The sequence below is a fragment of the Poecilia reticulata genome, chromosome 4 (genome assembly GCF_904066995.2).
Source record: "Poecilia reticulata chromosome 4, P_reticulata-male-v2, whole genome shotgun sequence".
In the NCBI taxonomy this organism is placed as follows: Eukaryota; Metazoa; Chordata; class Actinopteri; order Cyprinodontiformes; family Poeciliidae; genus Poecilia; species Poecilia reticulata.
In genome coordinates, this window is record NC_088833.1 from 27,155,651 (window position 1) to 27,183,066 (window position 27,416).

The following is a 27,416-nucleotide window of genomic DNA, read 5'->3' on the forward strand; positions in this document are numbered from 1 at the left end:
CATCTGTTCACACCTCATGTTTCACTCTGGGTTCTGATTTCAGAACCACGAACAGCTAAGGGATCCCGACACTGACTTGATCCACAACGACTCCGACCTGACCTTCACATTTGGCGACACCGCCATCACCGCCAACGGGGCGTCCGCCAGCAGGGCGGACGCCGCCGGGGGGTTGGGCTGGAGCACAAATGGAAAGAGGAGCGGCAGCACGTCAGAGGAGGCCCTGGAGCGGGAGCTGGACTCCCGCGAGCAGGAGCTGCTGAGCCGAGGCACACGCCTGGTTTTCCCCATGGAGGATCACATCTGACCTCCCCGCCTCGTCCGAGCCAGCCGCTCTCCCTGGCCTGACCCTCACCCGCACCATCTTGCCATCAGTTCTCTCCACTTTCACATGGGCAGAGTGCCCAGCGCTTCAGAGATGAGACGGATCTGAGATATGGGATCTGACAGGAGGGGAAGGGTTCATCGTGACCTGTGGCTCCATCAAAGCCAGGGGAGCAGAGCTCCAGGAGCATTTTATCCTCATTAGATAAGAAGTTTATTCCAAAGAAGACACAATGCCCCTGTGGTGTTGAGGGAAAAGAAGAAGAAGAAAAAATCTTGCTGCTGCTGCTTTACAGACTGTGTTCTCTACAGAAGAGGATTAAAAACTTTTTTGACAGAAAATGGAAACAATGTCAGCCCATACAAGACTATCTGCATGTTCAACACTTTGTAGTTGTGCTGGAGGAGAAAATGGGGCTCATGGTGGGATGTGAGCAGTGTGTCTTCATAGTTCAGAAACCACATAAAAAGACTTTGACTAAAGAGTTTTTTGGTAAAAATCTACCTGAAGACATTTACTGCTAAAACCACAGTTTCTGGTTATCTTGTGAAACATCTACTGCTGAGGACGTAAAGGGACCGTGAAGGTGTTTCCAACTCAGTCATGATTCAATACAAGCATCTTAATACCTATAGAGCTGGGCTTTGTTTCTCATTGGTTGAACTGTTCATTGAAGGCCTATTGCATTTACAGATGGTATGTGAACAACTTGTCATTCAGTTGACTTGGATCATCTTCTGTGTTAAACTGTATCTCATGACACAACTTAGAAACCCTGACATCTTTAAATTCCATTAAGGAATAAAAAAAAGGGCATGAGGATTTATCTAACATGATTAAAGACCAGCTTACACAGTGAAGTAAAGAGCTGGTCGCTGTAGCATTCCATCTCAGCATCGTCTTTTGAATGTTTCAAGCACTTATCACAGCTGCAAAACGTTTGACAAAGTGCGTAAATCTTTACAAGGTGGATATTAGAATTTTAAAGTGTTGGAATATTTATATTTTATAACAAGTGAAATGAATTATTCCAGTTTGCTAACTTAACAGTGTTTTAATGGGATACCATTTCCACTACTGCAGTATGAATATCACTATAAATACTTTTTTCTTTTTTTACTTTAGCGGCTCACTATAAGGCCAAAATTTTGTTGTGAAAAATGCCATCAAAATTAAGTAGTGCCCAACAGAGGTTGGCTTAGATTGTCCTTAAAACATTGACACTTCAGATTTATCAGAATAATATTTTTTTTCTTTTTTTACTTCTTTTTTATTGATGCGGCTTATTTTAGCTTATAGGCCAAGGAAGAGCTAGCTCAGGTAGCTTAGACAGCATCTTTAAGGCTTCATAATTAGCATGTAGGTAGTTTGTTACAGCTGAAAAAATAAAGTGTTAAGCAGGGGTAGCTTCTAGAGACGCATGTGTACAGGTTTCACACAGAGTAAAAATGTGTTTAGAAAAGGAAGGAAATTTTACTGCACGTTTACCCTCGCATCCCAGCTTATTTAACATGAAAACCCATAATAAAATCAGAACACATTTCCATCTATATAAACACAAATATTTTGAAGTAAAAAAAACATTTAGAAATCATATTCTTGATTATTGTTATTTTTTTAATTATTATCTTTAGAGATGGGCTGTATGTTTCATCTTGAGGATTTTTTGTTATTTTGGCCTCTGGAGGATTATGCATCAGAAAAATTATTGTTCAAAGTAAACATTAGTAGCATTTCCTCTCTAGTAAATAATTCCCAATCACTTTACACTTAGATTGGATTATTGCTATGACAGGACAGAACCCAGTTAGCGATCTCCCTTTCCCGCTGTACACACACTTGGGAAAGTGTGTGTACAGCCTTGGAAAAGGGGGTTTGTGGTGTTGAAAGTGTAAAATAAATCTTGTGTATCTATCAATTGGAAATTGACGACAGTACATAGTCAAACAGTCAATTTCTAATTTCATAATTAATTGTATAATCTATACTAATACATAGATTTCACCACGAATATTGATTTATTCTTTTTTTTTTAGGCTGACTTATTAAAGATGTAAATTTTATTAAACGGAATCTCAAACTGTTTTCGGTGGTCATCACAATGAGCTCAGCTCAATGCAATCGAATTATGATGCTAGTAGCATCAAAATTCGATCGCAATGAAATTTGGCACAACAGTGGCCGAGTCGTTCCTCCGCTCTTACATCATTGGTCCAATTTCAATGAGATAAAGGACGTAAACAGGATAACGGCATATAATTACTCGTTTTTAGAACTAAGAAATTTCATCTCAAAGATTCTTAGTATATTAATATAGGATCAGTTGAGGTTTCTGCTGGTTTGCTACCGGCGAAAACTTCCCATTTGCACATTTTCCTTCTGAAGATGGTGTATAAAACTCCTGCCCCCCCCCCAAAAAAAAACAAAACACGAGCAGTGATTTGTGTTAAAGCACTCTTGGCTCTTTATAGCCTGTGGAGGAGCCTGAGGACAGACGTTTGTTTTCACTTTTACACATATAACTGAGCTGCTTCCTTTTTTTTTTTTGTTGGTTTGTTTTTGTATTCACCACACAGCCCTGTCTAGCCCTTTAAATCCACCTTTCCACCAACACCAAGTAGCTGCTGCATTTATGCATGAGTACACGGGGGCAGGTGTGAAAGGCATGACTGTTGGAGTTGAATACAAGGCCTTTTACACCGGGGGACAGTCTCAAAGCAAGTTTTACGGCTCGCCAGAGACGTCCGGGAGGAAATGAATCTGGTGGAGTAAGCTGTTGCCAGGTTGTGCACAGAGCAGGCCTTTTAAACCGAGCTGCTGCAAGAAGAAGTGCTGCGAAGCAGAAATAATCTCAGCCCTTCACAGTCTAGTGATTATACACGACTGTGAAAACTTGTACAATTTTAAACAATCACCTGTTCATAGCTACTAAACACAGCTAACGCTTATACTCTGGAAAAAAGTGGGATGAAAACCTTGCAAATTAACTTGTGTGCATAAAATGAAAACAGACAACGGAGATGTTTTCGCTTCGTGATGAAAACGTCCCTTTCGGTCTTTCCTTTATTTGAAGACAATTCACAGAACAGGAACTTGCATGGATTGAGACATGATGTAGTGTTGTCCCCGCAAAAGACAAGAGGGAGTACTTAACAGACAAGCAAACCCAAGAGAGTCACACAGTACGGCAAGCAGAGGACACTTGTTGGACTCTTTGCTAATATTTCATGTGCACTTTTCGCCCTCCGCACTGCTGTGCTGTCAGTTGTCCTGTCGGCTATATTTAAACCCTCTCTGCACCTGAGAAATATGAGATGTAGCCAAAGTGTCAATATGTGCACCTGTCGTTTCCAGCGGTGGCTGGTGACAGGTTCTGTGTGCCGTGGTCTGCATGTCAACATGTTAATAAAAATCTTGAAGTTCTGGGTTCCCCAGTGGTGTGCTCCACTTAACTCGGAAAGCCTTTTAAAGAAAGGGTCTGAAGCTGCAGTGTGTAACTTTGTTTTTACATATTTGTTTGTCAGTATGATAGAAGGCAGAAAATCTGTGAAAAGATCCATCTGCTCCACTTCCTAGCTGAGCTAAGATTGCTAGTTGAAGAAACGTAGCTCCTCCCGACCAAAAGCGGCCAATCAGAGCTAGGAGGAGGGTCTTAACGCTGTCGATCAATACTGCTAAATGTGCTAATGGTGAAGAAAGGACTTACTGTTACAGAAAAACCACATGAGATTGATTGACGGCGCTAAGGCCCACCTCCTCGTTCTGATTGGTTATTCCTAGTTAGCACTGGAAGAAGGTGGAGGAGCTCGATCTATTCACAGATTATCTGTCTCATATACCATACTGTCACGACATGGTGACAGTTTCAATAAATATGTAAAAAAAAAAAAAAAGAAAAAAAGATAAATAAATTACACACTGCAGCTTTAATAAAATCCACCATATTGGTGCTGAAATGTGATCTTCCTCACTAACTCACCTTGAGTTTAGACATTGTAATTCCTAACAAATAAATACATCAGTCACATACTAGAATGTTAAGTTATAATGATATCATAATAATAACAAATGACAACCAAATTTGTTGTAAATGTTTTTAGTGATGACTGTAATGGCCCTAAAATAATGGCCTTAACCCGGCACCTAATGCTTACTTTATGAACTAATACGTCAATATATACATACATATACAATGCTTTGCAAAAGTATTCATGAATCAAGCCTGTAAAAAGAAAAAAAAAGATTGCTGTGATCATATGGGAGCAACACTGCAGAGGCAGAATCATTTCTTGAGTGGGGACAGACGGGGAAGCTGGTCATTGATGTGGAGATGGATAGAGCTAAAACAAGGTAATAATGGAAGAAAACCTGTTTTTCTTGCATGAATATGACCTTAAAAAGCTGCAGTCGATTGGTTTTTAGATCAAATCGTATCAAAAAGGCACGTCTAAATCAAGACAATGCAGATTTTCAAGACTTGAAAATCTGCATTGGCAGATATTCTTTGTCTAAATCTGACTGAGAATGTCAGCTTTTTCGCAGAGGATGGGAAAATTTCAGTCAATCAGATGGGCGAAGTTGGTAGAGGCGTACCACAAAAGACTTGCAGACAATTTGCACTGAAAGGTGCTTCTATAAAGTATTGACTCAGAGTGGCTGATTACATCTGGATGGCAGAGGATTAAGAGAACAGTAGTGAACAAACATTAAGGTACTCGCTATTGGGAAGTTGTTGGCGACGGTTGGGTGTGCTGCGTCAGAGGGGGCGCCAAAATTACACCATAAAGAATATTTAACCAGCATTTTCTGTATTTAACAGCTATTATCATTTCAGGTTCGAGTCCTGCTCCGCCCGTCTTGGTTGCTGTGTCTTTGGGCGAGACACTTCACCCACCTTGCCTGCCCGTGGTGGTCAGAGGGCCCGGTTGGGGCCAGCACATTATAGCCTCGCCTCTGTCAGACGAGGCAACGGTAGCTACAACCCAGTAGCCTGCCACCATCAGCGTGCGAATGAATGGGTGAATAACTGAATGTAGTGTGAAAGCACTACTGAATGTACAAGTGTTATAAAGTGCTATACAAGTACAATCTGTTTACCATTTGCTGCTCAGACACAAACATGTCATTTTTTGGCCTACATTCAGAAAGCTAACCCAGCCCTCACCATCCCCAGAGTGAAACACGGTGGTGGCTGCATCATGTGATGGAAATGATTGGACAGGAAGGCTGGCCAAAGTTGATTTGAATGTAGATTTCTTTGTTTTTTTTTTAAAAAAAAGAACATAATTCTTCACAGTTATGCACAACTTTGCGTTGGGTCTGCTAAAAAAAAAAAGAAAAATCCCAACAAAGAACGTTTGATTACTTTTGCAAAGCATTATACATGATGATCAGCTGTGGCTGGCTGCTATTGAAGAATGTCCCATTTATGAGTCACGTGTTTTGTGACTTTGCATTAAATTATCATAATTAACAAAATCATGCAAAGTTGGCACTTTTAATGGACTTTCAATGCAATTTTTAGAGCAACTTTGCATTAAAAGTGTCATTATTTACAGAATGACACTTCATGACAACATTCATGTCCGTCTTATGCACACCCCTTCAAATAAAGTGTTACCACAACAGCCGTGGGCCGTTGTGGATTAAAGGAAACGAAGAGGTCCACCACTCAGAGGACAGAAGCAGGACTTCAGGAATTCTACGGCTGATCAGAAAATTTCACACCCACGTGAGAGATTTGTCAAAGAGGCTCTTGCAGCTGTCCGGATTCCTGAGAGGGCCCAGGGGCGGAACAATAGCTCCTCAGTGAGAGGGGTTTTTGGGCTTCCCCTTCCCACCCCAGAAAAATACTGTAGTTTCTTCTTTCAGCACTGTTAGTGAGCCAGTCTCTGTTTAACATCACTAAGTCGGTAATGCTGGGGGTTGCTGCCGTGCTTAGTCACAGGCCGGATGGATAAGTCGCTCCAGTAAGGCCGAACTTAACGCTGCCACCCTGGATCCATGTCCCGAGAAAGACCCCCCATCTCAGGTTTTTTTATGGCCCCGGTTTGAACAGGATTTGAGGAGGGATTAGTGCTTCTAAAAAGGACAGAGGTCGGTCAGAGTAACGGCAGCACAAACCAGCCCCCGTCTCTTGTTTTTTCCCTCCCCAACTCCTCCACATCTCCACGGGACCCTGCTGGTGTCAAACAGGCAGCGTCGTGAGAAAATAAGCTTCCTTCTCCTCGTTTCAAATCCAACTGAGTCCGATTGGCAGCGCTTTCTCTCTCTTTTCTCCTCCCCCCCCCATTTATCCCCTACACACACACCTCCTCCTCCTCGTCTTTTCAGTATCACCATTTCTCCAGGTCATCGACCCAGCTCGGGTGAGGATAAAAACAACCCAAGAGGCACGCTTGAGAGGTCCTAGCGGACTGCATTCCTTCAGCCTGTTTTGTTATTCCACCTTCTGCCCTTCAGCCTTGATTAGGAGGACCCTGCAGGAGGGGAGAAACAGAGAAGTTAAATATTTAAGTCATGCTACTGCTGCACAGTGAATCAGAGGCATTCGAGTGGCGCAAAGAAAGTGGGTAGGTGCGAACGCGATGCATAGGGGCGCCACGCTAAAAGGGGCGTCATACGTCGGTATACCTTATTTCTAGGTTTCTGTTGAAAACCTGCTTGGAAGTGCATATATAGAGTATCTGTGTAGACCTCAGTACGGACACCGGGACCCCGCTCTCCGGCTTGTTGGCCTCACGGCGGTGAAGGACCTCACTTTGTACGAGCTGCTGGTGACAGCGTGGTTGTAACCCCGCTGGGAGCTTCTACCCCCCCCGTCGCAAACCGCCACAAACAATGGCTCTCTTCTTGACAGCACAGTGACTCACTGCCAGCTCCCTCCAGCTAACCATGAGGGGACCGGGCTATGCCAGGGACACAACAACGAGCCCTCTGTGGAGCAGCAGAGCTGCTGGTCGGAGATATTTCTGATGGTCTCACTTTGAAGGCTCCCGTTATTCACTTACTCTACTCTCTTAGAAATGGTTGTAAATTTACAGTGGAATTCCAGCAGTAATATACTGTTATTCCAAAATATGGTAGGATATTGTCAATTTGATGTCTTCTTCTGTTGTCACAATCAAGACTGACGACTGCCATCAATCAAGACTTTGATCTATGCGATCAAAGCTAAGCCAAAATGTTTTTGTCTCTATAAATAATAATTCTAATAAATAATGACATTGGCTGCCTCTTTTATTCTTCATTAGTACGTCATGTTGGCAACTGAAGCCTGTTATGATGACTTCAGCACATTTCTTCTGACAGGTTGGCAGAAGAAATCCTCTCCAGAATGTTTCTATAAGCTGACTAATTTCTATAATGCCTAATGTCTGAGTTGTGTTCATGGTAATTATTTCTGACATTTTTATGCTTTACGTTGTAGGTGGTGAAAAATACGAAAAAAGGGTTGAGAAACACAGGTATAGATACTGTGAAAAAAAACGGTAAACTACTGGCAGCTACAGACGCCAGAAGTATCTACCGTACTGGCATCGACGGTAATCTGCTGTCAGGATTAATTACGGTACAGCTACTGTGCATTTACAGTAAACTTCTGGCATCTATAGCTGCCAGTATTTGACTAAATTTACAAGATTATTTCTTAGTGTAGTTGAATATGAGAAAATGATTCATGGTTTCTAAAGGTTTTTTTTTTTTGTCAAAAAAAGAGCATTCACACAGCATGATACCACCGCCGCCATGTTTCACCATAGGGGTGATGTGTTCTGGGTGTTAATCAGTGTTACTTTCCCATCACAGAAAGCGTGAAAAGAAAAGTTTTTGTCCCATCTGATCAGAACACCTTATGGGTTTCCTCTCAACCCAACGGGTTGAGAGGGTAACCATTAGTGATGCAAGATAACCATTAGTGATGCAAGGTGGAGGCCAAATCTCCACCTTGCATCACTAATGGTTATCCAGCTAATGGATTCTTTCACCTGATTTGTGGAAAATCTGCAGCTCATCCAGAGTTACCATAAGAAGCCTCTTCAATGCTTCCTGTCCTGTCCGGTCTGATTTAAGCTGAGACTAAATTACACATAAATACAGTCTTATTTAGTAATTTTGGCAAAGGCGGTGTATACACAATTTGTATTACTAAAACAATTTCAAAAGAATTGCGTATCATTTTCCTGTCACTTAACTTTCCACTCCTTTGTGTCAGAAAATCCTTAAGAAAATATACTGAATTTGTGGTTGCAACAGATCAAAAACGTAGAAAAGTACAATACTATGTAACAAGGCATTGTCATTCATTAGCCAGGACCGGCTAGTAACTAAAAGCTAAAGCCTGATCTGATCAGTAAAACTGTAACACAGTAAGATATTTTTTATCTATAACGTTAAAACAACAGGGATCAAAGTGCAAATTACCAAACTGATATCGCGGGTTTTATGACTTGAGATTGATAAAAAGATCAAGTGGATCTCTGTCTAGCTCTTCGTTTTGGGCGGCTCAGACTCCGTCCCTCATTGGATACAAGAACAATTCGATATGGCTTTTAAATGTTCACACAGCCATTGTGTGAATCAGTGTTCGTCCCCTTTTCTGTGATCAAAACGAGCGAACGTGTGTTTTTCTGGGGCTCTGGTTTCAGTCAAGTGAAGGTCATGAGTTTTAACCCAGCAGCAAGCACTTACCCACTTCCTGTGCTGATGGAAACGTAAATATAACGCAAGGTAGAGAGAGAGAGAGAGAGAGAGACCGCACTGCTGTTTCTCTCACTGAGATAAAATCTCAATCTTTGCATTGTTTTTGCACGCTCTTACCCTCCGCCCCCGACACACACGCTGCTTTCCGATCCTCATGTGGTTTTCTCCACCACGCTGTTCCTCTCGTAGCCCAGCTGCCTCATCACTTCGCTGCAGTAGGCCTCCACCTGGCCGATCTGCTCCACGTTCAGCCGCTCCCGCCATGCGTAGATCGCCTCCTTCGCGTCCCTGGACGATATGAGGAAGGGCTTGTCCGACGAGTAGCCCTGGCCGTGCGTCATGTTCAGCGCGAACCTCTCCAGCGCCGGGAAGCTGGAGAGGTTGGAGAAGCGAAAGAGCCGCTGCAGCTCCTCCATGGGGCGCAGCACCAGGTCCTCGTAGCGAAGGCGCAGGTAGTTCCTCCTCATCCACGGCGGAGCGCTCATCACCAGCATCATGTCGCTCAGCCAGTTGTCGCAGATCAGCTCCATGGCGCTCGCCACGTAGCTCTCCGCCCGGTTCATCCTGTTGCTGGGCACCAGCAGCCGCTTGTACTTGTCGGTTTGCTTCTTGCTGCGCAGCACCTGGATGCTCTCCTTCACCAGGGCCTGCTTGGACTTGAGCCGCGAGTTGTGCACGGCCCGCGGGTCCCTGAAGAGCTGGATGATCTGCAGGTTGATCGCCGGGTCTCTCATCAGCGGGACCAGGGTGCTCAGGTCCAGAACGCGCACCCCCTTGATCACCATCACCGGGTACTTCTTGCACTCCCTCTCCAGCTCCCGCAGGTCCCGCTTCTGGCACTTGGCGCACTGGTCCTCCCTCACCAGCCCGATTTCGTGGCGCCGGTGCGCGTCGCACAGCGGCTCCGAGCAGATCACCTTGTTCATCTTCCAGCCGAAGATGAACGCCGTGGTGATGTTCTGCGAGCCGGCGTAAAGTTTGAGGACGGAGAAGTCGCAGCGGTACAGGGAGTTCATCATGTCGCGCACCGCGCCCTGCAGGCTGCCGGCGTCGCCGGGGTACAGCGTCTGCCAGATGTGCCACATGGGCTCGTACAGGTAGAAAACGTCCGGGTGCTGGTTGAACAGCTCCCCCAGAAACGACGAGCCGGTCCTCCAGGTGGCGTGCAGGTAGATGTGCGTCCGGGACTGGCTCTTGTTCGTCGGCGCCGGGTTCTCCGCCGCGTCGCTGCCGTTTGCTTTGAAACCGTTATCCCAGAGGAGAGCCACCGTGTTCTCCAGGTCGGGGCATCTGGGCTGTTGCTGCGGCAATTTGGCATTCCGGGCGGATTTATCCCCGTTATCTAACACGTAGGGGATAAGCAGAAGTAAGCCTGAATATGCCAAAATCAAAACTAAGTACTTCTTGTGGAGCCTCCTCTTCATTTCCTTACGCCGAGATGGGGGACTGGAAGCTTGTTTTCACAAGAGTCTGCGGCGCAGCGGTCTGTGGAGCGCCCCGGACGCTACTGTAAAGTTATTCCTCTGTGTGTTAGTGCGGGTGTGCATCATTTGTCATCCGGCGAGGCAGAGCGGCGCCTTGCCCCCACCGGGAGGCGGTCCGACATTGGAGAACAGACCCGTTCCGTGTTGTTGTTATTTTCGTCCGGAAATTTCGCGCATGCGCACAACGCTGGAGGGCAAAAAGAATGTTCTTTTACATAGAGGCGCTGCCGAGGTAGAGTAGTTCTGCTAGTAAAAAGGAACCTGGAGATGTAGGTATTGTTATTTATTTTTAGTACAATTCACCACAGCAGAGGGAAAAATAATGCAGAAAAGCCTTTGAAGAATAGCTAAAAACCACTCATAATCTTCTTTTTTCTCGCTCTCAGTGTCGGCTAGGAAGGCTACACGCAGACTCGTTGCCCACAGCAACTGACAACCACTAATGCTAGAAATCAACACACAAGACAGGCAAGATGGATACTTTTCATAAATTGTTTCAGGTGGAGATTTCCATGGCAAGTTTATATCCTAAATGGAAAATGTAAAAACAATTTATTTTTTTGCTCTTTTTTGTTGTTGCTTTATTTCTGTTGCTAGAAATGAACTAAAATCATTTTATATATAGACCAACAAAATAGAAAAAAATAGGCCCCCAAAAAGTTAAATGACTGTAAACATTCAGGAAAATGTCAGACTACTCTTGGTTTCATTAAAAATATTACTTGTTTATTTTATTGTTGTGCAGGTAAAGGAGAGAACAAAAAATCCCAATAATATTTATGCGTTATCGATTGGGGAAAAAGAAGAAGCAAATTTTGGCCCCAGAGGACTTTCTACTCACGGACTTTGGCCTTAGTTGAAAAAAAGTTTGGGCACCGTTGCTTTAGATGATTTATTAAATATCGTCATGTTCCTAAAATAATGGCCTATGTCTATTTTGTGTTGTTGCCAAAATACTTTCTACAAAATTTTAAAAAAAGTCACAACCTCTTTCTTGCCACGAGATGATTGATGATGTTTTAGAAAGGCAACAATATGCAGCATAGTGGGAAAAATGCAAATATATATTAATTAAAATTTTTTCTACATTTTATTTATTGGTTGATTTTTTACTGTTCCTGAGCTCAGAGGATAAGGATACATGTTTATCTCGTTTCCTTCCTACACCCTGCTTAACTGGAAGCAGGAAGCAAACAGGCAAGGATGTGATCCTCTGGACTGGAGCTGGTTTTGGTTCCCTATCCAAAAAGAAAAGAAAAAAAAAAAATCTTATTCCAACGTTCTCTATAGAAACTTTAGCAGCTTGACATACAACATCAATCGTTGCTATGACAACAAAACAAGCACGAGACAAACATTAAGCAGAGATCGAGCCCCTGTGACTACACAGTAACGCTACATTGCGCATCTGCCCATCCACACATATGTGTAACACTTGGCACTTCTGTTGTTCTCTAGAATATTAAACCAGTGGCACATAGTTCCATCCATCCATCCAAAAAACAAAAACAAAGAAATTGCTTCCTTTCTGGTTTTGATACAAAAAAGGGAACTATGTATGTCAACTAATAACTAATAATAATTAAGACCATAACAGTTTGACAATTCACTGGTTTTCTGACTTCGAGGCTGTTTTCTATTGGAAAAAAATAGTGTCTTCAGTCAGAGGCTTCTTCGAATCTGTTCTAATACAGACTGTTACAGTCTGCATTAGACTGTAATACAGACTGTTCATGCATCAGTAGCAAGGCAACATGGCACTCTGGAGCACCTGTGGCTCTGATGGCTTCTTTGCTCGCAGCCCTCACCGTCTACAATAACTCTTTCATTAAATGATTTACAGCAACATTTAATTCCCCTTTGGGATCAATATTTTTAATTACATTTGATTTGAATTAAATGTGCTCAACTCAACTCAAAGGTGACTTACTTCCCAGATCTAAGCTCCAGTTTCAGCAACTAGAAGGCAGATTTGAATTTTATTGTTGCTCTTAGCAACAATAAAAGAGCAACAATAATAAAATAGTAATAAAGACCTGAATTTGTATTACTCGATAAAATGTCATCTCTTTGTCGAATAATGCATTTGTCTCTTACCTACACAAAAGCTTCTTCCACACCGCCTCAACATCACTACTACCCGAGTCATCCACCGGTTGACTGTAAGGGAACGGGTCTTGTGTTCGTGCGTTTGTTCGGGCAAGTCACGCCCCGCTACAAATAAAAAAAGAAACCAGGAGATAAATTTTGCTCATTAATTTAATATTTTAAGCACTTACTAAGTAGCTTAGCTTAGCTTGACGAAATAATCTATTTATTTTCCTCTTTGTGCAGCTGTTCAGAAACTACTGAGAGTAAAGTAATGGTTAAATCTGTTTGTGGGCGGAGTTTAGTAAACTTAGAAAGAAAATGACAACAAGCACCATGAACATGTATTAACAGGCAGATACAAGTGCACGACCTCTGGAGAGAATGAGCACAGACTTATTTCGTTGTGAAAGATTAATTATATCCGTAAATTTAGCCGCTATTAGCATTAACCTTGGAACCATTTAGATAAAAAAAGAAAAACACGTCTCTACACCTTGCGCATGCGTACTTGCTCTTATTTCCAGAGAAACGGAGCGCGGTAATGTAGAAAACGATTATTAAAAACAACTTAACGTCCCCCCTTTTTTTAGCAAATAAACACATTTCGACCCACTCCCGGTTCTCGCAGAGCCACCAAAGCGACTACATGTCAACGACTGTCAGTTGTATGCAGCCGTAGTAGCCTGAAGCTAACTTCAGCATCAGTAGCTGCGGTAACATGGCACACTGGAGCACCTTCGAAAAGGAGACGGAGAGCGAGACGAAGAGGCTGATCAGGTGCATCAGCGGAGTGCAAGACGAGGAAGACCAGAACTTCCAACTGGCGCTGAAGTTCGCTTGGTCAAACTTCAAGTGAGTTCGTCCTGCGCTGGTTGAGTCGGGGCTAGCCCGTCAACAACGCTAGCTAGCTGCAAGAAGGTGATGGGAAGCTTGGCTAACTGTGTGCTCCCTCCGGCAGATTTCATCGGTATTTGGATGCTGACAGTCATAAAATTCAACGCACAATCAATGGGTGAGTAAGTGTTTCTAGGGAGGTGTCGTCTAATTTTCTGCCTTCCCTTTGGGTACGGGGTTGTTTTCCTCTAGTAGTTCGTGCTATTCACAGTTCCCAAGCACTCTGAAATATTTTGATTTAATCAATTTCCTGCTCTGGATTAGTATGGAAAAGAAAGTAGAGTCTGGAAAATATGTGTATTTTTAGACTATTCCCAGTCTTATTGTCTAAATGTCCCATCCATCATTGGACGCTGCGGGTTTTGTACGTTCTATATTCCAAGTTTGGCCTTGATAAAATAAATATATGTATTAAATTTATAGTGTACCTTTTTTATTTATACATAGGCAATGAAGCAAAAACAAGAAAAAGAAAAAAAGTCAAACCTTTAGTATCAAAATAGATAACATTACATATTAAGAGCAAAGCTAGTTTTTGTGATAGCGTGAAAATATTTAAATTTGTAAAAAAATCCTGTAATATAATAATTGTGTCGCTCGTGGTCAGAACTAACCTTGTAATGTTAGTTCAGATTTTTCCTTTTTCTAGACTTTTGATCACATTTTACTCCCCTCCACCCCCATTTTCGGACCGTTGTTATGCTGCGTAACCGTGGCAACAATGTGTTGCTCTCATAACTGATTGGTATCCCAAAAACCTCAAATCCTACCTGAACTATGAGCCCAAATCCTAGGGGAGTTGAAAATGAAACTTTATGGATGCAAAGAGCGAGAAGAAGGAAGCTCAATCTTTCTCCTCTAATCCACAACCCTAGCTACTTTCTGACTGCCGAACAGATTAAAAGAGAAGCAGCAAATGCAAATGAGGTGGATTAGCAGACCTTGCCAATAACTGATTGCGTCATCCATGTTACTATTGCATATAGTCTCTTCTGCCTGGATATTCTGCCTTTTAGCAAGTTGTCACCGTCAGTGATGCAGCAACAGTTTTCAGTAAGAGGCCACTTCGGATTTGTTGCGTGACTGACTGCTACCAGAGATCCACAATGACTCATGACACTTTGAAGTTATGACTTGTGACTTTCCCTACGTTCCCTTTTGAATAAATAAAATGTTTTTGAACTGAATTTAATGAGCTAGTTGTTAGATGTGTTGAAGTCCTGGAATAATAGTAATTTATTGTATTTATGTTCATACTTTACAAAAAACAACTTATTTGATTATTTTATTATTGCAACAAAGTTTTGCTCAGTATGTACATTTTACATGTTTAGTTGAATGACAATAATCTCTAAGTGAACACACCTAATCAGGTAGATTCAGACTAGATTTTTCAAACATTTCTTTTAGTGATCTAAACATTTATTTTTTGTATTTAGTCTATTTCTCAAATTGTTCTTTTTCAGTTAAAAGTGAATTAGAAGCGTAAGAATTTGTTCTATAATAATGAAATAAATGATCCATGTTGCACAATGCTGTAATGCATAATCTGTTTTCTTTTTTCTTCTTCGTCATTTATTTTTTTTTAAGAATCTATGAAAAGCTGATGGTCCACTCTGACCTGAGTAAGGCGGGCAGCTGGAGGAGACTGACAGAGGAGTTCCTGAACTCACCACTACCCAACACCAACGGAGCGAAGGTAATGAACCGAGCGTGGAAATTGAAAACATGAATTCTCATACGAGTCGACACAAACAGCGTTGGCCAACACGTTTCATCATGTCCTGCGTTTCTTTTCTCTCTCTTTTTTTTTAAATGCCACAACATCCTGATGGCAGATGGAGAAAACAGCAAACAGATTGCATAACCTTCCACTAAACTTTCAAACTCTTCCACTCACCTTTTTTTTTTCTTTTCTTTTTTTTTTTTAGACAGACACACACTACGGGATCCTGTCACTGCTGCTTTTCTTATCAGATTCTCCCTCAAACACAAACTTCACTGAGAGACCCAGGGTGAAAGATGCCGGTGAGCTTCTTCTGGTATTTTACACTTTGGAATCATTCACCTCTTTCCCCCCCTTTCCCCCCAACAATTAATCGCATGTCCGTTCAGAACCGGAAGACGAGTTCGACTGGGCCAAGTACCTCATGGAAGGGGAGGATGTGGACGCCAGGCCGTTCCCGGACACGCCGGTGGGTCTTGGAACGACGGCGCCCTTTAAGCGCGTTTCAATGGCCATATGTTGTCACCTCTCTCTTCCGTAGGAGTGGTCGGAGGACGAAAGCGAGGACGACGACGGGCAGCAGCCACTCAGCAGGGAGGACTCTGGGATCCAGTTGGACAGAACCCCCCAGGAGGACCAGGACACCACCAGCAAGACGGTGCCAGTCGCGTGGACGGGTGCGTCGAAAACGCAGCAACAATCGCAGAAATTATTCGCAACTGGAATGTGTTTAATTTTCCGTTTATCGTTGCCGCAGCAAAGGTTTCAGTCTGGAAAGTGTCTGTGAATATCACCTTTTCCAGTCTTGCCTATTGGATTCTCAGTTGGATTTAGGTCTGGGATTTGATTAGGCCGTTCTAACCGAGGGCACGTCATTGTAGCTGTGGCAGTATGTTTAGGGTTGTCTTCCTGGAAGGAGAAATATTAAACTTTAAATTTTGCATCCTTCCATCCAGTTTTGTCCTGTATCTAGTTTATTTACACTTCCATGTCCCTGAATAAAAGAAAAGAATCATCAGCATGATGCTGCCACCACCATCTTTCTTTTTAGTTGGGATGGTGTGTTCAAGGCTATGTGTTAGTTTCTCCTTCGCACGGAGCCAAAATGCAATGGTTTATAAACTAACAAAGTTATTTTAAATTTGTATCTCTATACATATGCATTGGAAGTCTTTCAAATTTTTATTTGTAAAAAGAAAAAAAAGTACATTATAATTTTTTTTTACATGTACTTGCTGTTACTTCGTCTGTCTGATACAAAAATCCCAACAGAACACATTAAGCTTTTTAGTTGCAATCTGACAAAAAATGTGGGACATTGCAGGAGGTATAAATCATTCTGTAACATACTGCAGGAATAGTGTGTCGGAATAGTGTGTCATAGCTTTAAAATAACCACGTTTTGGTATGTATTTTTTATTTTATTTTTTTCCGCAGTGGGGGAACCAGACGCCCGGTCCTGGCTTGAACAGCATGTGGTGACTCCGTACTGGGTCGCTCATGCTCCTCGTTTCTCCCACAGCTTGCATTTACACTCCAACCTGCTCAACGTTTGGTAAGATTTCAGACTCCTTTTAAGATAAAATTTGACTTTAATCAGTAACGTGGATCTGAACTCATGGGGGAAATTCTATTTTAATATTGGTATCAAATTTTAATGTGTTATAAATCATAAAAGTGAACTTTGAAATGTCACCAAGTTGCAAATTACACATTTGGAGCTATTACATAGGAAGTGAATCTTAATACTATGCAAATCAATGTTTTTCTTTTCTATGTTCCACATGACATAAACAACTTTTCCTCTTATTCCTGAGTTGAAAGGTTGTGTGACGTTCAGGTGTTCTCGCTTTCAGGGATCAGCACTTGTATAACACAGATCCTCTGTATCTGCCGGAAGAAAAAGCCTTCATCACCGAGACTCAGGTCGTACGGGAAACCTTGTGGTAAGAATCCGGTGACGCTGAGCGTACTCTCACTCGCTGCACAAAAGTACACAGAAAACGATCTTCTGCTCCTCTCACACGAGTTTAAGTGTCTTGTTTATCCTGGGACTCACGGATCCTCGCCGGATCGATGAGGTAATTATGTTGGCGTATTGATTTTGTTTTGTCACGGGTATGATCTGTGTTTTTTTCAGGCTTTTCTCTGGGGTGAAGAAACACTTTATATTCCAGCATCATGATGGCAAAGTGTCGGTGAGGAATAACGTGGTGGTAACCCATCTGACAAGTGTACGTTTTTTTTTTTTTTTTGTTTGTTTTTGTTTTTTTGAAGAGGGGAAAAGAAAACACAAACATTACCGACAGGGATGCAATCACTTAATTGAGTTAGAATTAGTTGTCGATTAAAGGTTTATAAGTTTAAAAGTAGTTCCAAATCTATTAATAATGTCCGCTGAGACCTTCTTCTTTTTAGTGTTGTAGTTTGCCCTCCATCAAGCAGAGGGCGCCGCTGGTGGTCCTTCAGCAGATCCACTTGATACAGAAATAAAGATGGCAGAATGGCAAAGAGAAACGTTCAAAACTGAGTCCGGTGTGGGATGGAAAATGCGCTGTATGCGATTCTATTTTGAAATAAACACTCAGCAAGCTCCTTAAGCTATCACCTCGATATCGCTAAATACCTGCTGTCATCAAAGTAATTTGTAATAAGTTTACATCGTCCCGGTGTTACTATTACTACTGATTTTACCTTTACCGGTAAAAAAAATTGGAATTTTGAAATGCAGAGTGGTGTTTAAATGTGCCATATTATTTCAACTTTTCTAAAGTAACATCACATCAGCAGACAAACGCTGAATTCACAGAAAACATTTGAACAAGTTCAATGTCATATATTTTCCCCCAACAGTGGCAGCAGCCGACAGCAGGAAGAGATTAACCTATTAGTTGTGTACCAACTATAAAAATAATATAGAAATTTTTTTTCCACATGTATAAAGCAATTAGTTTGTATTATTCAGTGTTTCTTTTAAAAAATATATATGTTTTTTGTCATACTGGCGTTTTGCTCTTGGGGGCCCCCTGGTGGTGTGGGGGGGGTCCCTAAGCAGCCGCTTAATTTGCATGTGCCTTGGGCCGGCTCTGTGTGACTTTGTGCACTTCATGGAGGGAAGTTTTAACATTCTGAACATCTCTCTGTTCATTTGGAATTGAGTGTTTTTACATATTATTTTCATCTCTTCACCTCTTAAGAGGGTTCCTGTTTTGTTATATTTTATAACTGTCTAAATTTACCAGGCTGAGAAAACCATAATTTTACGTTTATTCCGTCCAAATTGAATACCGCTGGCTGACCCGAAACACTGTTAAAATTAAACGAAGTTTTAAGATTCAGCTTGTGGAAAATGCAACCCTTTACGTTATAGAAACGCGGCGCAAGAGAAAATGGCCGTTTATCAATTTAGCGGCCATCGATTATAACTTGCATCCCCAATTGCTGATATTATACCAGGTGCTTTTCCTTTTTCTTTTTTTTTTTTTTTGATCAAAGGATGTCGTCGTGTTTTTGTTCTGCAGAACTGCCTGCACTCTGTGCTGGAGCACGTCGCCGTGTACGGACAGGCGGTGTTCCGGCTGCAGAGGTTCATCGACGAGGTGACGGGCCACAGCTTCGAGCCCGGCCCGCCGGGCTCCGCCTCCTCCCATGGCTACCGGAAGGGCTCGGAACCACCTTTCAGGACCTACCAGGCTTTTGTTTGGGCTCTCAACAAATACTTTGCCAGCTTCAAAGAAGAGCTGACCGCAATCGAGCGAGAGGTCATCAGCAACGGTAAACACTACGGCAAGCTTCGAGTTCATTATCGTAAAGAGTTTGTTTTGGATTTTCTTTGACAACAGAGCCACAGCAGAGCTTCGCCACCGACTGTGTAAACAGTGAGAGGTCCTAGCGACGCCTGGGTCTCATTTGGTTCCTTTTATTTTCAAGTCATTTTTCAGGAGTGAATAAATACGACTTTAAATGGCCGTAGGCTATTTATGTCTAAAACCGTTTAGAATCGCTGATTGTTCCTGAAATTGGCCTAAAATGTATGAGCTACACAAACACAGATGCATATATTCCGAGGGACAAAATCTTTTGATGATCACCATGATGACATCTACTGCATTACTGTTTGCGCCAATCTAATCCTAAAGGGAAAACCTGTCCATGTTATTACTGAGTATTGATGTGTTTCCTGAGGTGCAGCTTTCATGCTTTGTATTAACTGTTGTCTGTTTGCAGATGAGACGGTGACCTTGTCCGGCGTTCTAGAGCGTCTCAGCCCTCACCTGGCCCAGATCAAAGTGTTGCACAAAGTCTTTTGCACGGGAGTCGCTGAAGTTCCCCCGGCAACCCCAAATGTTGTGCGGGCCTCTCACTTGCTCAATACTCTCTACAAAGCTATTATAGAGTATGACAGTGTTGGAGATGCATCAGAGCAAGCGGTGATTATTATTATTATTATTATTATTATTATTATTATTTATTATCCTAAACCTAAAGGTGGAGTTTCTGGTTATTAACAAAGAAACAGTTATTGAAAATTTTTTACACACTTCCGCGAGTCCGCTACTGTGCTAATAGCGGAGCAAATTTTTTTTTATTTATTTTTTTTTTGTTTAGCGCTTTTGCTAACTATGAAAACTTTCAGCACACTTCTAAAGCTACTCGCCTGTGTTGTAATCTTGAAGTTGAATAAAGTTTGTGTTGGAAGTTTAGGTTATCGACTATCAAGAATTCTTCTAGTAGTTAAACGTTTATATTCATGCTCTTATTTTGAAAGTGCTGAAAACTGTTTAAGCAGCAGTTGGTTTGCTCTTTTCTCTTTTGTTCTTTTCTCCCAACGCCATTATCTTCATAACATAAAATAAAACATGGAAAGTAGAGAACAACATGCAAACATAAATACAGTATATAGGGAAATTATAGAACATGTAAATGGCAAAATTAAATTGGTGTTTGAAGGTTGTAGTCTTTCAAGACCAGATATAGTTTGAATTGAAGTCAGTGCTTTATTATTAGCTTCCACTAAACACAAAGCTGATATAAAGCTTTAACATTAGCTCTCACTAAATGCTTCCACTAAATACTATGTTGGTGTAGTGCATTAGCATTAGCTTCCAACAAATACCGGCTTGTTGCAGTGATTTAGCATTAGTGTAACTAACGTTTTAGTTAGCGGTGTCCACCACTGGTTAATGCGTGGCCATTCTTTCTCTACCAGGTGGCTCTGCTCTTTTCTCTGTGGACTGAGACGGTCAGGCCGTATTTGGAGATTGTGGATGAGTGGATTGTTCACGGCCATCTGTTCGACCCGGCCAAAGAGTTCATCATCCAAAGGTTAGCTTCAAGGAATCCTTACACACACTACTTAACACATATTTAGCAAATTTTAAGCACAAATTTGAAGATGACTATTTTTTTTTTTATTTTCAATAAGATTAAAAAGAATCATTCACCATTCCATATCCTCAATATGTTCTGCTTTGTGTCTCGATAAAGTGTGTAAGTTTGTAGTTGTGAGACACTGTTCAAGCAGTCTGAATATTTGAGGAAAGCCTCCAAAGCAGAGTCACAACCGTTAATCTTATGAAATCCAGAACATCTTTGTTTTGTTTTGTTTACTAGAAATAAGGACGTCCCAGTAAACCACAGGGACTTCTGGTACGCCACCTACACCCTGTACAGCGTCTCCGAGATGGTGGACAGCGAGGAAAAGCTGAACGACGCAGCCAGCGGGAGCTCCGGCGGGGATCCGGGCTCCAGCAACAGGCAGCTCACCATGGTGTCCTTCCTCAAACCAGTGCTGAAGCAGATCATCATGGCCGGGAAGTCCATGCAGTTGCTCAAAAATCTGCACTGTAAGGAAACCCAGGATTCCGAGAGGTCCTCCAGAGGTCGGTGTTTGTCCTGGCAGTGCGTCAAAACAGTTGTGTGTTTTTTTTTTAAGGAATACGTTCACGACCTCAGAAAAATAACATTGCAGATGCAGAGAGGAAGAGTTTGTACACGCTGTTTCTGGAGTCTGTGCAGTCCCGCCTGAGCAGCCCAGAGGAATCCCCGAACGACAAGATGACCGAGCAGCAGGCCACGACCAGGAGCCTCGTAAAGATGCAGTCCATCATGGCGCAGCACCTGGAGATTGACGACGTCCACGATCCACTCTTAGCCATCAACTTCGCCAGGTAGCAACAAACTGAATCACCTTTTTCGCTTAACTAATGGTAACTGTGGCTTTGCTGGGAAAATGAAAGTATTTCTGTGAAAGCTACAAGCATTGGAAGTAATAGTATTTTTTTCACATCTGATTTAAAGGGGCAGAATTATGTAAAATTAACTTTTTTGAACTTTACATGTTATAATGTTATTCCATCATCAAAAATGGACCTGGAGTGGTACCTTGATTTTTTTTTTTTTTTCATGCATGTTTGAGAAATCCTTTAATCTCCCATGGCAACCATTCAGCTGTGCAAAACACCTGGGTGGACCTAGCTCTGCCTTCGAGGACAAAGCTCCTCCTCAGAGCTGCAGTTTCTGAGCTTCTACAGTGCAGCCATCCCCCACTCAGCTCCTTCAGACTAGCCAGCAGCAATTAGCAGACACCTGGTGGAACTGAGCATCAGCTGAGCTCATTATAGGAGCTACTTCTGAGTAAAAACATAGTTAAAGGGTTAATTGAGGAGCCATGTTGTGATGACTTCTTGAAGGCCAAGTTTCAGAAAAAAAACACGTTTTTAAAGAAACAGAGGCCCAATTTCAAGGCATTGGATGTTGAAGTCGATTTTCTTCTAAGTGATATTTGATATATAGCATTTTTATAAAAGTAAGAATTGCGTGATTGTGCTCTAAAATGGCACTAGGTTGCTGGAAAACACATACTGCTGCCTTTTAAAGACAGAGTGGGTTCAAAGAAAAAATTAGAACCCCAAAATGAATGTGGCATTCATGCACGTTCTTCTTCAGACTCTACTTGGAGCAGAGCGACTTCCATGAACGTTTCTCTGGCGGCGACTTCATCGTGGACCGCTCGTCTCAGTCGGTCACCTGCCAGACCTTCGAGCTCACCCTGCGCTCCTGCCTCTACCCCCACATCGAGAGGCGGTACATCGAGTGCTGCGGCAACCTCATGAAGACTCTGAAGAAAGACTACAAGTAGGCATCGCTGTGTTTTTTATTTATTTATTTATTCTTGTTGCTCTAAGCGCTTTCCGTTGTGCAGGTCGTATCTATTATGTTGTTGTTTTTCGGCAGGTTGCTGGAATACCTCCAAGCCATGAGGAACTACTTCCTGCTGGAAGCCGGAGACACTATGTATGACTTCTACACCGCCATCTTTGACAAGGTGCAGGAGAAGGAGAGCTGGCAGCAGCTTTCTTTTCTCAACGTGCAGCTGCAGGAGGCAGTGGGACAGCGCTACCCCGAGGACAGCAGCAGGTACTGCATGTCTTTGCTTTCAGATAGATGTAGCAGAGTGAAAACTGTGCAATTCCGCCCCCCACCTCACACCCCCCAAAAAAAGTGTTAGAGAAAATTTCCTAGGAAAAAAATTTAACACTTTCAGATTAATGTAAGATTTATTTATTTAGAAAAAGACTTGGAAATTCCTGAGTTTGAAAATTTGACAGAAATAACTCAGAAATTTTGTAGAAATAAGCGTGGAAATTTCTGAATTTCAAAAGTTGAAAATTCACAACTTATAAAACTAAATTTTCAAGTTTTTTCTTGTAAATTTCAGAGATTTGAAAATATCAGAGTTTTTTTTGTGCGTATTTTTGAGTTTTCCAACCCAGAATCTAAAATCTTTGTGAGTTTTTTTTCCTCACAAATGTTTGACTTTTGGAGCTCACAAATGTCCTTATTTTTGTTTTGTTTTTTCTAAAAAAAATTCTGAGATAATTCTCAATAATTTTTTTGGCGGACATCTACTCTGGCCATAACACGTTGGCGTAAATCTGAGAATTGCGAAGCAAATATTTCCTTTAATATTTTATATCCTACAGGTTGTCGGTCTTCCTGGAGCCTCTGGACGCGTCCAGGAAGAAGCACCCAGTGAATAATTTAGAGGTCCTGACCCTGAGTTACAAGGTAAACGGAGGCGTTGCATATCTTTCATGCCTGGTAAATGTGGGATGCTGACACTTGCTTGGTTTGCTCTCCTCAGGTCCCTTGGCCCGTAGATATTGTGATCAGCTCTGAGTGCCAGAAGATTTACAATCAAGTGTTCCTTCTCCTGCTGCAGATTAAATGGGCTAAATACAGTCTGGACACGCTTCGATTCAGCGGTAAGAACTGAGACCAAAGTGGAGACGCTCACATCCACCACAGCTAAAAATGATTAAAATGATCGTCTTTGTTTTTTTTGTTTTTTTCCTAAATATTTTGGTATTAAGACGTCTTACCAAAAAAAAAACACTTTTTATTCTCCATTATCATTAGAAATGTTATTAACATTAGATATGTCTAATACGTGAATGTCCTCAGTATGGACCTCTAAGTAATCCTGCTCCCTTTGTAGAGGGGAAACAAAAGAAGCTCCAAAGCATAATGGTTCCACTTCTGTGCTTCACTAGCTGCCTTTCCAATGCAGATGTCTGCAGAACTTTGTCGATATTCTGCAGAAAAAACAAAAAACAAAGCAATTTCCTATTTGCGCTGTTTGCATTAAATGCGAAATGCAGTTAAAAATCCCACATGAATAGGTTTGTTCACGCGAAAAGTCATTAAAACAAACGCGCCAAGCCATCGTCCTGCAGCCACTTCCCTTCATTTCCTTCATCTTTTCATCTGGTGTCAACATCCGGTTTTTGATCATGTGTCTCGTACAATGCGGAAAAAGTGTTTCCATGGCAACACACGGCCATTAGTATATTGCAAAATCTACTAATTTTGATTCAGCCAAAACATCAGCTCATCCAAACGCAAAAACACTTTTGTTGGAAAAAAAAAAAGGATTTTTCAAAACTGGTGTTTCCACTAAGCAGATTTATTTTTGTAATTCCCATTTGCTCAATGGAAATGTACCCGGTGTGACTGTGGCGTTCTTAGAGCGACACCGAGATTGTGTCTTCCTCTAAATGCGGCGGGTCAAGTTGATACCAAGGAGCTTGTGTTGTTGCTTAAATGCTTTTCCTGTGTTTTTATTTAGATTTTGCAGAAGTCACAAAGAAACTGGAAGGATCTCCTGCTGAGGAAGCGAAGCTGAAAGAGCCGATAAGCCAGCAGATTCACAGAATGTGTCTGCTGCGCGTTAAGCTGATGCACTTCGTCAACAGCCTCCACAACTACATCACGACCAGAGTAAGAGGAGGCTCCTGTCCACAAGGAGACTGAAAGTTTTCTCAGTTAAAAAAAAATAGTCCAAGCTCAGTCAGATGTATGGGGAGCTAATTAGTGAGTTTTCATTTCCTTGCACAGATTCTCAATAAGATTTAAATCTTAACTTTGACTGGGTCATTCTAATACAGCGACATGTTTTGATGCACTGCAAAAATACAAAATCTAAGTATTTTTGGTCTAGTTTCTAGCACAAATATCTTTGTACATTTAAGAGATAAGATCAACATAAGATCAAACTAACTTCCAAGTAAATTTTCAGATAAAGGAGCTTGTTTTAAGTAAATAATTGCTTACTATTGGATTTTAAAAAGTGCCAGTTCGACTGGCAGATTTATTTCACTTATAACAAGACATTTTTCCGTCGTTAAAAGTGAAATTACTCTGCTGGTGGAACTAACGCTTTTTCAGGAACTGTTTCTTTAAAATAAGCCGCTAGATCTTCTGGAAAAGTTGCTTGTAAGTTAGTTTTGTCTTATTTTAAGCGTATTAAGATATTTTCAGCAGAAACTAGACAAACATACTTGGTAAAAATTTTGTGTTGTCACAGTGTGCGCATGTTAGATTTCCCCCAGCTGATCTCTGAAGCTCCTCCAGAGTTGACATACGTCTCACATTTTGCTAATTTCTCTGGCTTTCCTCGCAGAGCTTTCTCCCCTGCTGTACAAACGTCACCTTTTTTTTTTTTTTTCTTGCAGAACAGTTTCAATAGCGGATGTTTGCAGCAGGTCTCTGTCGTTGAGCAGTTTCTGATCCAAATTGTCTTAAAGCTTTGCAAAACTTTAGCAGCTGATTGTCGGTAAACCAAAACAACCCTTTTTATTTCCAGAGTCCGTGAGATGACCGCATGAGCTCCAAACCACCTCAGCCTTTTTTTAACGTAATCTTCTCATTTGCAGTCTGAAAAGTGAGAGGTGTCTCCTCTGTGTGTTGGCAGATTCTGCACAGCACTGGTCTGGAGTTTCAGCACCAAGTACAGGAAGCAAAAGACCTGGACCAGCTGATCAAGATCCACTACAGATACTTGGCGACCATCCATGACCGCTGTCTGCTGAGGGAAAAGGTGAAACGCGCTGTGCTCAATTTTGAAAGCAATTATTCAGAGGTGGAATGATCAACAACCAGTGGCACAATTATTGGTGTTGACGGTACCACATTAAACCCAATAAGACGTCACCGCGTTTTCAAAAGGAGTTCTTGCACAGAGAGTGAAACCCCGCCGGTTTTCCGTAGGTTTAGGACCCGACACCGAGGTGGTAATTGATTTAAGATGAGTTTTTTGTGTCTGGTGAACCCATCCTGTGCCGATTTGATCAGATGCTTTAATTTATCCTGATTAAAAAGATCCAGCGAGGATCCATTTTCAGTTTACTGCCAGAAAGTTTTTTTTTTTTTTTTATGTATTATTCATGTAAAATATACTGGTAATTGAAGGAATTTGTGGTAGAAAGCATTCCAACAAGTTTCTCAGGACCTTTGGAAGAGAAACGGGCCCACAGCATCAGAGCACCTCCACCGTATTTAACAGCAGACATGTGGTTCATTTCCAAACATTCATCCTTTTGTTTTACGCCACGTCCAAGAAAAGTGTTTGTAGCCAAAAGATTTAACTATTATTAAAGTAGCATATTCAAAATATTTTATTGAATTTTAGCTGTAGTTTTTCCACTTTGACAGACAGAATAAAAGACAGGAAAAAAAAACTTGAGGCGATTTTAGTCCTAAGAGCAAAGTAAAAAGATAAAACTACAAAATAAAGCAAGTAAAAGGCCCTTCGCACCTTGTTACTCACTACCATTTGTAACAAATCCAAACTGAATTTATTTTATTTTTCAAAATCTTTTGTAAACACCTGTCTGCATCTTTTCATACGTCACAAAATGTGACAACCTGCGATGACGGTTTTGATGTTTCAAGTTCTAACGGTTCAACTCTGCAGTCTTCCTGGTTGAGGTGATTAACTTGAGTAAATTACTTCAATGTAACGCTCTCTTTAACGGCTGTAGACAAAATGCACAGCACATACAGCTGTCACACAGCTCTTTAGCGCTAGACCCGTAGCAGGAAATGGACAGAAATGAGGAACTGAGCAGAAAAAGAAACAAAAAAAGTCTCACTTCTAATGCGTTTCGTTCCCTCAGGTCAGTTTTGTGAAAGAGGCGATAATGAAGGTTCTCAATTTGGTCCTCATCTTCTCAGACCGATGGCAAGCTGGATTTGGCGCTTGGAAGTAAGGCCTGAATAAAACACGCACTGCAACTTTGCTCAGTTTTACCTCAAGGCTGTTTGTCGGAAATCTCCATGGTGACCCCATGTTTTGTCTTTGTGCAGGATCGAGTCTATTGATAAAATGGAGTCTGATTTCAAAAACTGCCACATGTTCCTGGTGACTATACTTAATAAAGCTGTCTGCCGGGGATCCTTTCCTCACCGTAAGCCAATCCTGTTCATTTGTGATTCCCCAATGTCAAATACTTCACTTTACACAGACAGAGATAATGATTTATTGTTTGTTTTCTTCTTTTTTTTTTTTCCTGCAGTGGAGTCTCTGGCCCTCTCTCTGATGGCAGGGTTTGAGCAGTGCTGAGCCACCCTCCATGTTTCACTCATTCATCACTTTGCCTTTGACTGTTGTCATGTAACCTGCTCAGACTGATGGGAGTGTGACAGTCATTGTTAGTTCATCAACAAACATCAAGATGTTTATTTAAAAAATGTTTTTTTGTAAGTTATGATTTTTTATTATGAAATGTCATGTTTATTGTAAATATGTCATGTGTATATGCGTAAGCACAAAATAAAGTTGCAGTTTTTCTTCTGCATAGAAATGGCACAAAGGTTCAACAACAAATAAGGAAATTGAGCTGCTAAATGTGCA

The 27,416-nt window shown here is 41.7% G+C and overlaps 3 protein-coding genes across 7 annotated transcripts in view; 2 read left to right on the forward strand and 1 right to left on the reverse strand.

Annotated features, from left to right (window-relative positions):
• slc9a7 (solute carrier family 9 member 7) overlaps positions 1 to 3,748 on the forward strand; it is a 33,030-nt gene extending 29,282 nt beyond the window's left edge. For both annotated transcript variants that reach the window (XM_081606613.1, XM_008407620.3), the window contains one exon: positions 44 to 3,748. In XM_081606613.1, coding sequence (XP_081462739.1) covers positions 44 to 307 — 264 coding nt within the window. In that variant the 3' untranslated portion in view covers positions 308 to 3,748. The remainder of the gene's footprint in view (positions 1 to 43) is intronic.
• Positions 3,347 to 14,364, reverse strand: chst7 (carbohydrate (N-acetylglucosamine 6-O) sulfotransferase 7). 3 transcript variants are annotated; one of them, XM_081606611.1, is made up of 4 exons: positions 14,265 to 14,364; positions 12,607 to 12,723; positions 9,143 to 11,747; positions 3,347 to 6,804 (listed from the first exon to the last, which is right to left on the reverse strand). In XM_081606611.1, the coding sequence occupies exon 3, from the start codon at positions 10,447 to 10,449 to the stop codon at positions 9,178 to 9,180; it is 1,272 nt and encodes a 423-aa protein (XP_081462737.1). In that variant the 5' UTR covers positions 10,450 to 11,747; positions 12,607 to 12,723; positions 14,265 to 14,364; the 3' UTR covers positions 3,347 to 6,804; positions 9,143 to 9,177. The 3 variants fall into 3 exon arrangements, with proteins under 3 accessions (XP_081462737.1, XP_081462736.1, XP_008405843.1); XM_081606610.1 differs by lacking the exon at positions 14,265 to 14,364 and adding an exon at positions 14,109 to 14,211; XM_008407621.3 differs by lacking the exon at positions 14,265 to 14,364 and adding an exon at positions 13,336 to 13,463.
• Positions 12,742 to 27,366, forward strand: tubgcp5 (tubulin gamma complex component 5). Of its 2 annotated transcripts, none has more exons than XM_081606609.1 (23): positions 12,742 to 13,452; positions 13,559 to 13,612; positions 15,085 to 15,193; positions 15,426 to 15,522; positions 15,610 to 15,689; positions 15,762 to 15,897; positions 16,658 to 16,775; positions 17,077 to 17,166; positions 17,361 to 17,454; positions 18,742 to 18,994; positions 19,448 to 19,650; positions 20,430 to 20,545; positions 20,834 to 21,102; positions 21,192 to 21,390; positions 22,169 to 22,357; positions 22,457 to 22,639; positions 23,206 to 23,290; positions 23,367 to 23,487; positions 24,360 to 24,502; positions 25,476 to 25,601; positions 26,680 to 26,768; positions 26,870 to 26,970; positions 27,079 to 27,366. In XM_081606609.1, the coding sequence occupies exons 1-23, from the start codon at positions 13,319 to 13,321 to the stop codon at positions 27,123 to 27,125; spliced, it is 3,036 nt and encodes a 1,011-aa protein (XP_081462735.1). In that variant the 5' UTR covers positions 12,742 to 13,318; the 3' UTR covers positions 27,126 to 27,366. The 2 variants fall into 2 exon arrangements, with proteins under 2 accessions (XP_081462735.1, XP_008405844.1); XM_008407622.3 differs by having other exon boundaries at positions 12,744 to 13,452; positions 24,351 to 24,502.
• The last annotated feature ends 50 nt before the right edge of the window (positions 27,367 to 27,416 follow it).